Here is a 15064-nt window from a genome sequence, read left to right on the forward strand (position 1 = left end):
CAGATGTGTGAATAGTTCTATCCATTGTTAAGTTTCTTGGTTGTCTGCTTAAAAATTCTGGCTCAGAAACCTAGGCAGATGCTCTTCAGAGAAAATAGATTAGAAACCTTTTTCTCTGATGAGAGAGTAGTTTGTGGTTAATCAATAAAGAACACACAATTTAGCCTAATTTCATGCGATCAGAGGCAAACAGGTCCAATTTTGTATTCTCAAGATATCAATACCAAAATGTATGGCTAGTCGTTAGAACTTGAAGCCATTAAGACACAAGAAGGATAAAGTATTTTTTAAGCCATGCCCACAATATACTTTTGGAGGAAATATAAGTCTTTTATAAATGTTTATCAAAACTTTTCCTTAGTTTATATCATTTAAAATGAATATTAGTGTTGGTTTTATATGTATCTGAGAATGGAAGGATTAAAAAATATATGTTCGGATAAGAGAATAAAGTTAAAGAAACAATGTCATTCATTTTCTTTTTTTTTACTTTGATGTCGTAAGAGGTAAGTTCACAGCCTGCTCTGAAATAAGGGAATAAGTGACTGAATTGGAGACAGGGTTGTCAGATTTAGCAAATAAAATACAGGAAGCCCAGTTAAATTTTAGTTTAACTGGGCTCTTCTATGAACTTAGAGATAAGACAGATCACCTGTCCCTGGAAGCGAGTCAAGTCCCTACAGAGTCGCTTACTCACCGTCGGTGGAGCAGCTGCTGGTTCCATCACTAGAACAGTACCGCATCTCAATTCTCTGCCTTCCCACTTCCAGCAAGTTTGGATCAGGCAGGCGGGCCTTGCACGTGTACCGAAATCGCTGCTCGTAGTGGCCCCCATTGTCAGAGATGTTGACAGGTGTCCAGGGCGTCCAGGGTGTGGTCTTTTTCAGCTCAGGGCATGGGTTGGTATTACAAGGCTGGTACTCCTGGAGGAAAAAACACATGAAGTATGCTTATCATACTGCAGAAACAGAGCCAGGGGCATCCTTCCTTAAGTGAAGGAGAGGGCTCTCTAAAACTTCAGGTCCTGACACCCACCAGCTACTCTGCAAAGTTAAAAGCACACTTTTTTGTCAAATTAGGCATTGAAGAGAATGTTCGGTGTTCAAGTTAACTGCAAAGGAATCTGTACAGTTTCTACATCAACAATGAGGATGAGATAATAAATGTAATTGTGTGTGAATAAAAATGGTGATTCCCCCCAAATCATCTTCCTTTCATTGATAAGTGACCCAAAATGCTGAATATTCTGACGTTAACTTTAGCTTTTTTTTTTTTTTTTTAAGATAATAGTTAAAATGAGGGAACCAGAATTTGATTTTTGGACCTCATTATGTTCAGTCTAAGATTTATATTTTAAGCTCTGGATCACAGATTCAAAGTGTTAGAATGGTAGCTTTCCAGTTGATAACACAATACATGATAACTTTTGGTCTATAAGAAATTTTCACATGATTTCCCTAGTTAATACATTGTTGGCATTTTTCAGTCTCACCTCCCTTCCCCAGTACCAGAATACCTCCATTGTAAGCACAGCGGGGAGGACCCTGGCAAGTGGGACATGCCATTTTTGGGTGGTGGACTTTAGGACTGTAAATTTGGGTCTCTTAATCTGGCAAGAATTTTAAACATTATGTCTTCAGAAACACGACCAAATCTAAGTGGCACAGGGTTTGACCTTAAACATAGCACTAGGTGTTTCATTAGAGGGAAAACCCACAACATATAATACATTCAATTATGGTCATACTTTTTTTTTTTTTTCTTTTTTGCGGCACGCGGGCCTCTCACTATTGTGGCCTCTCCCGTTGCAGAGCACAGGCTCCAGACATGCAGGCTCAGCGGTCATGGCTCACAGGCCCAGCCGCTTTGCGGCATGTGGGATTCTCCCAGACTAGGGCACGATCCTGCGCCCCCTGCATCAGCAGGCGGACTCTCAACCACTGCGCCACCAGGGAAGCTCTATGGCCATACTTTTAAAATAATTTTATTAATGTTAAACATACACAGAAAGGAAGAGTTAAATATCTTTCTAAGATTTATTATGAAAAAGAGAATTGTTTTATCCTTCCCGCATCTCTTTCAGTTATCTAGATACTTATCCCTTAGAGCTAACAACAAGAATTTTCCAGCATCAGGCATTATCCATTAACTGTGCACTATGGGAAAAGATTTAGCTCTTTATTCTTTACCCCTTTACCCCTCTTCCTGTGTCTCCAACCCAGATGCAGCCTTCCCACCTCCCATCATCTTTATGTAGATACGCTGCACTTTTGGTTAGATCCAAATCCAGTGTTTGCACTTATCGCTAGATGAACATTATCCACAGGTGACTGGTGCAGAGAGCTGATTGGTTTCTGTTTCGTGTCCAGTTCCCTCCCAGTCCGACTCAAGGACTTGCCTGGTTTGTCGGGGTAGTTGTCTAGTTTCTATGAACTTGTCATGAAGTCACTCCCCATCAGGTATTTTGACACAGTAGGAACTGTGATGGCTGGTTTATGCTTGGAAAATAAAAAAGTCTCAGTAATATTGTATAAATGAATTCTGGTAGGAGAGAAAGTAGCCATGTGTATCCACACCAGAAGCTTTAACTGGAAGCCTGTTAAAATATCTATTTTGTCATGATTCTAATTAGTCTAACTAGTTTTCTTTACGCAGGGCCTATCTTTTAAAATTTTTTTACAAGGGACAATACTCGAGGGCTCTTCATGTTTGTGACTTCATACGCTTCTAACAGAAAACATGTAGAGCAATCGTCACCACTTTCCTGATTTATCACCTCTTGCCTCCCTTCCCTGGCCCACACTGATGCTCCCCAACCCCACACCAACACACACCGGAAGACAGATGACTTCATTTTCCTTTGTTTACAGCATGTTTTATTATAGCATCTTTTGGATGCTGCCTTTTAAGTGAAAAACTAATAACCCCAATGGATGCCATAAACTCAATCATGTGAAACACTAGACAGAACACGTGTGTGCTCTTTTTCACTGGAATGGAGACCATGTAATAGGAATGCAATCGGCCTTGTCTGGGACCTTCCAGGCCCAGTGTGTGGCAACACTGCCAGCCCCAGATTGAAAATGTCATATGCATTCCCTTCATCACTCTGCGTCAGCCTGGCTGGGCAAGTGTCCAGGGGCGGCTGGCTCCTTGCCTAACTGGACTTAAAACATATGCTGTTTATGGACCCCTGCTTTTAGCATTAACAAGTTTGACATCACCTACAAAATAGTAAGATCCCATGTCTCAATAAACAAACACAGAGGGTCCTCCCAGTAAATCTGAGCTTCCTTGCACTAGAAATTTCACCTCTTCTATGGAGATGAAGTTTTTTTTTGAAACAGATGAATAGAAAATATATTTTAAAGCCTGGTTGGCCTCTGTGTACTGGTAAAATGCTCAGAACGGTGGGGGGATGGTGGCGGTTGTCACATGTCCCAGAGGTGGGTACACCTCACGGGTGAAGAAGATCAGTTCAGGCCCGTTAGACCTAAACCTCTGATAACAAAGTCTGTTCTTATGTTCCATTAGCTCCTCACTGTACAAAATCCAACAGGAGTCTCAGGACCTCTCCTTTCAACTGCCTTTTAAGATTTGATTATGATGCATTCATTTAAAATATCAAATTATGAAATACTGAGAAATGGTATGACTGATCTCTTTTATATTAATGACCAAAATTATAAAGTGGTTCAATTCAGTGGTGAGTGGTTGTATGGCTTAGCTGAGCCTGTATGCTCCAATTTACTGAGGACCTGCTGCTGTGAGTAAAATAGAGAGATGGTGACAATCCAAGCAAACCTAAATTTGAATGGAACTTGAACAGCATTATATCTGATGCTTAAAAGAGAAATTATTTTAAAAGGGATTTCAGGGAGCTAATTATTATATCTGTCACATAGGATTCTTAATATTCTGGTGGAAAATATTAGATAAGAATGATCAATAAATCAATCCCACTGCTGCTATATATCCAAAGGAATTAAAATCAGGATGTCAAAGAGATACCTACACTTCCATGTTCATTACAGCATTACCCACAATAACCAAGATATGGAAACAACATAAGTGTCTAGTGACGAATTAATGGATAAAGAAGATGTGAGACAGACAGACAGACAGACAGACACACACACACACACACAGTGGAATATTATTCAGTCACAAGAAAGAAGGAAATCCTGCCATTTACAACAACTTGGACCTTGAGGGCATTATGCTAAGTGAAATAAGTCAGACAGAGAAAGACAAGTTCTGTATGCTCTCACTTATATGTGGAATCTAAAAATGCCAAACCCAGAGAAACACAGAGTAGAGTGGAAGTTACCAGGGGTTGGGGAAAACGGGAAAATGTGGGTCAAAGGGTACAAGCTTCCAGTTATAGGATTATCAAGTTTGGGGATCTAATTTACAGCATGGTGATTATAGCTAATAATACTGTATCATATACTTGAAAATTTCTAAGAAAGTAGATCTTAAATGTTCTCAGCACAGTAAAGAAATGATAATTTTGTGACAGGATGGAGGTGGTAGCTAATGCTACGGTGATAAGCATTTTGCAATTTATAAATGTATCAAATCAACACACTGTACACCTTAAAGTTACATAATGTTATGTGTCAATTATATCTCAATAAAGCTGGAAAAAAATAAAATAAAGACAGCAGCCGATGCAAGGACTGCTTGGACTGCAAGGACAAAAAAGAAAAACAAAAGGTCAAGAAAAACAAAGGAAAAAATAAACATGGTTACTACATCAATTTTAAACAGTTCTCCTAACATGTTGCCTATGTTTTATATGTCCCAGTCAACAGTGATACAACCATCCATTTAAGAGTTTAATCTGGAGACCTGGGAGGCACCTGCCTGTTCTCCCTCACCTCTAGGCTAAGTCCTATAGATATGGCCTCTTAGGCTCCTTCTCTCCTCCCCTTCTCAACTGTCTCTTTTCTAATTCAGGTCACCATCATCTCAGTCCTGTTTCACAGAATCAAAGCGTGTATTTCACTGACATTTAATTGTGTATTTATAAGTCTGCCTCCTCAAACAGATGGTAAATTTGTCAAGAGCAAGAACTTTGCCATATTTATTTTATATTACCAGTCTTAAGTATAATACTATAATTTTTTGGTGAATGGATAAATCAATTCACAGATAAGCCCATTCTGGTGGAATCTGCATAAATCTGGGGAAAAATTAGATGGTTAAGCAGGGTCCCATTTTGCTGTTTATTTTTCCTTTGAGAAAACTAAAATATCTTACATTCCATAGGTTGAAAGTAAAATAGATGGTAACAGTCCAAGAAAAATTTTGATACCATGTGTTTAGCACAAAATAAGAAAATTACCCTTAAAGTGTTTTCATCAATAGCTGAATATGTGAACTAAATATATTCTCGTATGGAATACGTATGGTTTCCATATGTACTTATCAAATTCTCTTTCAGTAACTAAGTTGTTACACTCTGAAACAGAAAGCCATTCTGCACCAGAGGAACAAGAGAGTAATGTAGCTGTGCTTGCGAAGGGCCAAGGTATTGAAGCATATGTAGAGAGGTAGATCTCTGATCCCAGGAGCTTGAGGAAGCAGAACACAGATTGACAGGAAATCCTGGAAATTAGTTGCATGGCCCCAGCAAGAAAGAGAAAGAAAAGGGAGACAGCGCATTCAAAATTATAATGCCACGGAATGACTTCTGCTTCCAACCAAGATGGGGTAACACAAATGGGATGAACTCTTTCACCAAGAATAACTTTAAAATACATAAAACAATAGTTTGTAAGACATCGGACGTTAGGCAACGAAGGGCAGTGATCACCAAGTTTCGGAACCATGAGGTGAGCTCCACAATTGACCCAGCCTACAACCTGGAGAAGGTTTCCAGGTTATGGTGGAGGAAGAAGAGACCCAGGCACAGACTAGTGACTGGGGAGACAGAACTGGGAGGTAAAGGAAGCCAAAGGGGCCAGGGTTCTCAGCAGGAGAGGGCTGCACAAAGAAGAAACTCCAGTTATGCACAGCTCCCCCGTTAGGTATTCAGCTGAGTAGAAACCCGTGAATGTATGTGTATGAAGAGACTACACATGGGTGGGGAAAGACCCACCTGAAAAGATCAGAGGGGACAGTGCACGTCACTCACATAGGGCTGGGGATACTGCTTGCTCCTAAGAGCCAGACTGAAAGGCTTCATAATTCTCCTCACATCAGTTAGGGTACCAGGAAGGGTCTTGTCTCCACCGTGCGGAAAAATCACCCCAGACTAAACTCTGCTCTCATCTCAACTAACAAAGCTTACAAGCAAAAACCAAACAGATCAAACCTAGTTTCACATAACTTGATCTTGTCCCAAAGGACAGCTCTTGCATAATTTGGGGAATATAAAAGTGTCCAACGTACAACAAGGAAAAGGTCACAGTGTCTTACATCTAATCTAAAATTACCAGGTATGCAAAGAAGCTGCCAAAAAAACACAACTTACACTGAGGAGAAAAATCAGTCAATTGAAATTGGCACAGGAAAGCCATAGATGACACAATTTGTAGTTAAGAATATGTAAAACTGTTATTATAACTGTATTGCATATGTTCAAGGAGCTAGAAGAAAGACAACCTGTTAAGTAGAAACATGGAAGATATAAGGAAGAAATAAAATCAACTATACACAACATTCTATGAGGTCGACTTTAATCTGGTATAAAAAAACCAGACACAGACATAAGAAGGAAAGAAAACTACATGTGAATATTCCCCATTAACTTAGACACAAAAGTGCTTACCAGGACTTTAAAAAGCAAAACTCCAAACTATTTTAAAAGGTTAATAGCTCATAATTATGTAGGGAGTATGTCAAGGGTGCAAGGTTCATTAACATTTAACATTGGATCAAGGAAATTCACCTTATTAACAGTCTAAAAAGTAAACCCATATGGACATCTCAATAGATACAGAAACGTCATTTGATAAGATGCCCAAAGCCACTCCTTATAGAAACTCTCAATCAACTAGGATAGAAATAAATTTCCTAAATCTGACAAAGGACATTTATTAAAAACATACAACAACATCTTAAAGGTTAAAGCCTGTATGCTTCTCTTAAAGCTGAAGAATATAAGATCAATATAAAAGATTAAGTCTGTTTCTATGTACTAGCAATGAGGAATCATAAATTAAAAGAATGCCATTTACAGTGCTATCAAAAATATGAAATACTTAGGAATAAGTCTCATAAAATATGTGCATGACTTGTACACTTAAAGAAAACTTAATCTTCTAAATGATCTATAGAATCAATGCAATCTTAGTCACAATTCCAGAAGGCCTCTTTAAAAAAATAAAATTTGACAAGCTAATTCTAAAATTCACACAAAAACACAAAGTATCTATCAATAGAATAGCAAAAGCATTTTGCAAAGAAAGGAGCTTGTTGGAGGACTTACACAACCTGACTTCAAGATTCATTATAAAGTTACAATAATCAAAATGCTGTGGCATTAAGATTGAAAGATTGAGCAAAGGAGTGGAATGAAAAGCCCAGAAATAGACCCACATGCATATGGCTTATTGATTTTTCAAAAAAGGTACAAAGGCAATTTAGTGGTAAAAGCAGTCTTTTCATCAAATGGTGCTGGAACAATTTGATATCCATATGTGAAAACCTGAACTTTGATCAATAACTTGCTCTACCCATGATAATAAACTCAAATGGATCATAGAACAATATCTAAAAGCATAAAACGTATAGAATAAAACCTGGGAGAATATTTCTGTGACCTTAGGTTAAGCAAAGATTTCCTAGATACAATGCCAAAAGCATCAGTCATAAGAGAGGTAAAAATAAGTTGTGTTAATCAAAATCAGAAACCTCTACTTTTGAGAGACACTGACTGTTAAGAGAATGAAAGACTAGTCACACATGGGAGAGAATATTTGCAAATCGGTTATCTGATAAAAGGCTCATACCCATTATACACTTAAAAACTTAAAACTCAACAATAAAAGAAGAAAAACAGTATAAGCATTGTCAAGCGTTATGGAGAGACATTTCACCAAAGAAGATATACAGACGGCAAAAAAGCATATGTAAAGGTACTCAACATCGTTGCTTTTTTGTTTTTTTTTAAGAATAAAGATAAATTAACACAGATATAGGTAACAAATGTATGGACACCAAGGGAGGAAAGTGGGGCGGGGTGGTGGTGGTGGTGCGATGAATTGGGAGATTGGGATTGACATATATACACTAATATGTATAAAATGGATAACTAATAAGAACCTGCTGTATAAAAAACAATAAAATAAAATCCAAAAAAATAAAAGAATAAAAGTAAATTAAAACCACAAGAAACCACCACACACTTATTAGAATGGCTAACATGAAACAGAACAAAAGAAACCTCGAACCTGACCATATCAAATGCCGGTGAGCTTGCAGAGTAACAGGAACTCTCATATCCTGCTAGTAGGAATGTAAAATGACACAATTGCTTTGAGAACTATTTGACACTTGGCTAAAAGCTTAAACATACACTTACCATATGACCTAGACATTTCCCTGCTAGATATTTACCCAAGAGCAAAGAAAGGATATGTCCATACAAATACCTGTACATGAATGTTCACAACAGCTTTATTTGCAATAGCCAAAAACTGGAAAGAATGCATATACCCATCAGCAGGTAAATATCTAAGCAAATAATATCCAAATAAGAGACTACTCAATAATAAAAAGAAATGAACTGTTGTTATATTCAACATAGAAGAATCTGTAAAGAATTGTGCTACGTGAAAGAAGCTCCCAAAAATGGAATGACAGTGTATGATTCCATTCACATAAAATCATGAAAAGTGAAAACTATGTAGAATCAAAAAGATGAGTGGTTACCTGAGACTAGGGAAGGCAGAGAGGTATATGAGGGAGGGGTTACGAAAGGAAACAAGGAAACTTTTGAGTTGATGAACACATTTCATTCTCTTGTGTTGATGGTTGCATGGATGTACATATCTGTTAAAATTTATCAAATGTTAAACAGGTGCAGTATATGGTATACCAATCATACTCAATAAAATATTAAAAGCTATGTGGTCACTGAAAGACAATTCTCTTTCTAAAAAATGGTGGTTATTTTGCTAATTTAGAAGTGATATTCAAAACAGCTGTGTTTGCACGTACCTGCACACAAACTAAGATTACAGTTATTTTATGGCGTTCATGCTGGAATATTTGAGACCGAACGTAACTACTAAGTATTTGTAGATAAATGTTTCACAAACACAAAATGTGCACGGTCAAGCCAATTTTACCTGTCATCCCACGTCCTACATTGTATGATAGAAAATGTTATTTTCTATCATACAATCAGCCAGTGTAGCAACTGCCTGTTTAGCCTACGTATACACGTGCACCAACTGCATTCTTTGATAATCTTACTCCTCTTACAATCGGTTTCTTTAGCTTCAGTGCATTTTCATGCTGATACAGGTCTTTGAACATGAAGGAGTTAAAATTAGCTTCCATGGGGTTTGGAGATGTTTGTGAGTCACAGGATGGCTTGGTGGAAGTAGCACTCAGCCCCAAGGCCACCTTCTAACTTACTGTATAATCCTTGGCAAATCTTTTGAACATGTCTTAATCCGTTCAGGCTGCTATAACAAAATAGCACAGACTGGGTGGTTTATAAACAATTTATTTATTTCCCACCATTCTGGAGGCTAGAAGTCCAAGATCAGGGTGTCAGCATGGTTGGGTGAGGGTCCTCTTCCGGGTCACAGATGTCTCTTTTTATCCTCACATGATGAAAGGGGCTAGCTGGCTCTCTAGGGCCTCTTTCATAAGGACACCAATCCCACTCATGGGGGCTCCACTCTCATGATGTAATCACCTCCCAAAGGCCCCACCCCCTACTACCATCACCTTAGGCATTAGGTTTTCAACACATGGATTTTTGGGGGACACAAGCATTTAGCCCATAGCAGAACACACTGCAACAAACACCAAATGAAGGGTTATACAAGATGATCTCAAAGTACTTAACAAACACATTTTGGAATCCAGAATCTTGCTTTTAATTTAGTCAGCCAACCCCAAATAGATATTCAGTGCATGCACTTGAATCTGGTTCATAGAAGGTAAAACGATTTGATATCCAAAGGCTACATGACAGTCTACGCTAGCTACTTTAAAGAGAGGATGCTGATTTAGAGATTTTAAAGAATGTTCTTGTTTTATTTCCATTACTATTATTAGTCATTAAAGGCCCAATGAAATAAAATAGAAATACTCTTTAAAATGTGAAAGCAATATTGGAACAAAAAGAGTGAATATTTTTAAGTAGAAAATCCCACTGTTCTATTGCAGTAACTGCTTGCATTTCAGCAGACCTCCTCTGGGTAGCCACAGTCCTCTCTTTGGCCACGTTCATACATCTTTACTGTATCACTCGTTTGCCTAAGAGTCTCCAAATCCTGCAAAAGCGTTTTGAGGGTAAAGCCTGGGGCTGATGCAACTTCCTTCCTCATTTGGGTGACTGGCAACACCCCTGGCTCCAAAGGGGGAGAGGATTGAGACGAACATCTCAAGGGCTTTCAAATGGGTACATTTATCAATACTTTCAACAGGCAGTCAACCTGCGTTCTTCTAAGTGCAGAAAAAGCAGCAGAATACTCCTCTGGTTTCATATTAAAAAAAGATGTGCGCCTGCGTGTGTTAGATTATATGCGTGTGCATATCTATAAAAACGGAGCTGGCTCTCCTCCTTACACATACTTTTAGGCATTCCTTTTTATAACACTGTAGAAATCCCAAGAGAATAAGAAAATCAGTGCTGTCGCTGGTAATCTTTTTTTATTATAGAGGCTGTGATTTGTGGGCACTCTATAAACTTACATCTCAAAGGAGAAGATCCACTTATTTGGTTTATTCTCTCACTATCATGCCCTTAAATTCTTAGTCCCTGAGGGCGAACATCAAGAATTCAGATATCTTTTTTTTCTGGCAAATACCTTGCAACAAGAGGAGAAACTACTTTTAGTTAGGAGTGAAAGCCTACCATTGGGAAAAATGTTTCCTTCCCAAACTGACCATTGAAATGGGTGACTTTGAGCATAAAAGTCCACCCTTTATTTCCATTCCTCTATTTTTAAAGAAAAAAATGCTTAACTGTAATATACTTGCTTCAGAATATTTGGACCTGTTTTAAGAGTTCTTATGAGGAATTTTGGAAGAACAAGAGTAAATAACACAAACCAAACTGACGTGTTATTTAAGATTGAGGCTTTGAAAGGACAACTCATGGGGCATTGCTTTTACACTAATACATGGGGGCAGTTGCCCTGGATTCTTTTAAGTACAAAAAAACAATAGTCACTTGCTTTCTTACTAGAAAATGATCGTGTGTGTGTGTGTGTGTGTGGGTGGGTGGGTGTGTGTCTCACCACCTCACTGTACATATACAACTGTAGAAAAACATGGCTTAAGAAAAGAAAGAAAAAATACTCCCTATCATCATAGGATTTGGATGCTATGGTTATAGCCATATTTGTGTGGGCTAAAGTGGCTTAATTTCTTGGCAAGAAGATGCAAAATCAAATTAGATTAATGGAGTGGTTATGGAAAATTCAGTCATGAAGATACAGGCTAAAACCATACTCATGGCTTGGGCAAACCCTAATTAAAAAAATTAAATGTATTAAAAGCTGTTACTTAGCAGCCTAGGCAACCACTGGTATTTTACCAACACCTGTTTATTAGTCTGTGGTTTGATAAGTAAACATTTATTTTATATATAAATTAATTTCTAAAATAATTTGTTTTGAACTTTTGAGAAATGTATTAAAAATAAATGTGAGGGCTTCCCCGGTGGCACAGCGGTTGAGAGTCTGCCTGCCGATGCAGGGGACATGGGTTCATGCCCTGGTCTAGGAAGATCCCACATGCCGCGGAGCGGCTGGGCCCATGAGCCATGGCCACTGAGCCTGCACGTCCGGAGCCTGTGCTCCGCAACGGGAGAGGCCACGACAGTGAGAGGTCCATGTACCGCCAAAAAAATAAAATAACATAAAATAAATAAATAAATGTGAGTCAGATGGTGCTGATAAATATATACAACTTGTTTTTACCTGACCATTGACTGCAAAGTAATTAAATACCATTTTCCTCTTTTAGATAATTTGGATGCTTTTATTTTTTCTTTATTCTGCATGTGTAGCTAAAGGAACATAGGCCAAAACAGAATTGTTATGTCTTTTTCCATTTGCTTACTCAGCTGACAAAGTTCCTAAAGACATCAGTTTTCTTCTGCCTTTCATCAGGCATGGAGGGTTGAGTAGTCCTACTTGGAGCCTTGGGAGCAGCTGGTCTATTTGTCATTAGTCACCTCCACCATGATTCCTTGATTATTGCCAGCTATGATCTTAAGGGTGCCCTGACAGTAAGCACCCACTCGCAGACTCTGGTAGGCAGAATTCTCACACGCCCCCAAGAGCCCCACCACCTGCGTATCACATCTTATGTAATCCCTTTCCTGTGAGTGTGGGTGGGTTCTATGAAAATGATGGCATAGTGAGGTTCCTCCTAATCTAAGACCTCCTTGTAGTGGACAAAAGACAGATTCTCCTGCTGGCTTTGAAAATATTGGCTGCCACATTGTGAGGGGACCACATGGCTAGGACCTGGGGGCAGCCACTGACAACATCCTCCTCCCTACAGCCAGAAGAACACGAGGACCTCAGTCTCCGAACTTCAGGTCACTGTGTTTGAGTGAAATAATGTTGGGTAAATGTCTTTTGTTTAAGGGCACAAACAGAATTTAAGATGGTGTTCTGTTCCTTCTATGGAAGACCTTTTCCTAAAGTGTACCTTCATGGGGTGCTCATGGCGCTACAGAGACAAAAGCATCTGTTGTCAGGAGGGACTGAGAAGCTCTGGGTTCAACAGAGTTAAACGGGTTTCATCAAACCAGGCGTGCTCAGAGCTGATCTTGGAGCCCTTTTCTTAGAGCTTCTCAGGGAACCAGAGTGGAATAGAGGGCACCTTAGCAAATGCTGTCAGAGAGGATGCTACCGGGAATCAAACAAGTTCTCAAAAGGTGAAAGCAGTTTTCTCATCGGAGCACTGATTCTACAATCAACTTTATTGATTCAAACTGAAAATAGGGGTATATCCCCAGAGTTCTGAAGTTGTATGGAAGTCATCCCTCTTCTGCCAAACCTAACCAGGATTTAACAGACTGAGGATGCAGTCCTACGTTCATAAGATCCTTTGCCCACTTGACTCCATGTTCTAATCAGGAAAGCCATCTAGAATATCCCTCTCCTTCAAGCCTGTGGGTGGGCGGCTTTCCAGGAAGTGTATGATGTATAGGGAGCTGGCACTTCATTTGTCTTGCTCCTCCAATGACTTCCAGTCTATCTATAAGTGGGCTAAGCAGTTCTGATTGTGAAACTCTTTGCTCATTTCCAAGTTCATTGCCTTGTGTGATAACCAGGGGAGGCCACCAGGTCTTAACCTTAACCTAGGGCCTCAGCTTTCTCATCTGAAAAATGGGCACATAAAGAAACATCATTGGGACTTCCCTGGTGGCTCAGTGGTTAGGAATCCGCCTGCCAATGCAGGGGACACGGGCTCGAGCCCTGGTCCGAGAAGATCCCACATGCCGCGGAGCAACTAAGCCTGTGTGCCACAACTACTGAGCCTGTGCTCTAGGGCCCACAAGCCACAACTACTGAGCCCATGTACCACAACTACTGAAGCCCATGTGCCTAGAGCCCGTGCTCCACAACAAGAGAAGCCACCGCAGTGAGAAGCCCGTGCACTGCAACAAAGGGTAGCCCCTGCTCACCGCAACTAGACAAAGCCCACGTGCAGCAACTAAGACCCAAAACAACCAAAAATAAATAAATAAATAAATAAAAAGAAACACATCATAATTTTCGGGGAGTGTTAACAAGATAAGGTGTTCACAGTGATTAGCAGGGATCCTGGCACATGGGGCATCTTTGGTCTGCACAGAAGCCTGGAAATGAAGATGGGATGCAGAACGTGAAAATATTAGGGGTTCTGCAAAGTTGGTCACTAGCAATCTTGAGAAATCACCCTCTGTCCAAGAAAATGCGGATGGTCACAAAAACCCCTAATGATCCCAGCAAGGTTACACACAAAGGAATGGATTTACCTAACTGGCAAAAAAGGTTTAAACTTAACTTGCATCCAAGTTTCCATGTACATCATTTCACTCGCTTGGGAATGTGATCATCCAGTAGAAAATTATCTTCAAAATTTGTTCTTAACTGAGTTTACATGAAGCTGACTTTCTATCAGTTCACATTCCTTAAATAATTAGTTAAGAGTTCATGTCCTAAAAGATAGTAGTAGGAACATTTATTTAATCTAAAATTCCTACACCACGAATGATGCATTTGGGACACTCACTGCTAAGGTCAAAGTTCTTCTGTCATTTCCTTTCACCAGTATGGAAATGCTCAGAACTCTTGGGTATTCTTTTGGCTGTCTAAGCTGGGATCCCATCATTTAATGGATCTGGGAAATGAAAAACACGTATGTTTTATCAACATCTTTGCTTAGAATTTAAAGCACGAGGAACCCTCTTTTTGCTCTTCTTTTGGCCAATTTACCTTGGGAAATTATGTTCCTCAAATAAAGTTGTGTAAATGACTTTCTTCTTATAATTCAGATTAACTAGGTTTCTATTACCTCATGAATATTTCCTGACAGAAATTATGGGTAATGTCCTATGTATTTTTTAAATTAAAAGTCAAAGTAATATTGTACAAATGACGTTTTCAATGAACAACACAGTCATGCAAATAGAAGTATCATGTTATCCATCCACTCATCCATTAATCCTTATTCCAGTCATCACCATTGGAGCATCTATACCTCGTGCAAGATGCTAAGCTACATCCTCAGGGGATCTTAGACGTTAGTGGTGAAAATGAACAGGGGAAGTTCAAGGTAGACACGTGAAAGTGCCATTAAGTCCCACACCAACTGTGTTATGGGAATTAAGATGCAGGGGGGACTTGATCTTAAATCACATGAGGACACA

General features: G+C 39.2%; 1 protein-coding gene across 1 annotated transcript in view; it reads right to left on the reverse strand.

Moving 5' to 3' along the window:
- The window catches only part of SEMA5A (semaphorin 5A), a 293519-nt gene that overhangs the window by 18553 nt on the left and 259902 nt on the right, over positions 1-15064 (reverse strand). Inside the window, exon 15 of the mRNA XM_065873940.1 lies at positions 698-923. Within this exon, the coding sequence (XP_065730012.1) occupies positions 698-923 (226 nt within the window). The remainder of the gene's footprint in view (positions 1-697; positions 924-15064) is intronic.

Source organism: Phocoena phocoena, chromosome 3 (genome assembly GCF_963924675.1).
Source record: "Phocoena phocoena chromosome 3, mPhoPho1.1, whole genome shotgun sequence".
NCBI classification, from domain to species: domain Eukaryota; kingdom Metazoa; phylum Chordata; class Mammalia; order Artiodactyla; family Phocoenidae; genus Phocoena; species Phocoena phocoena.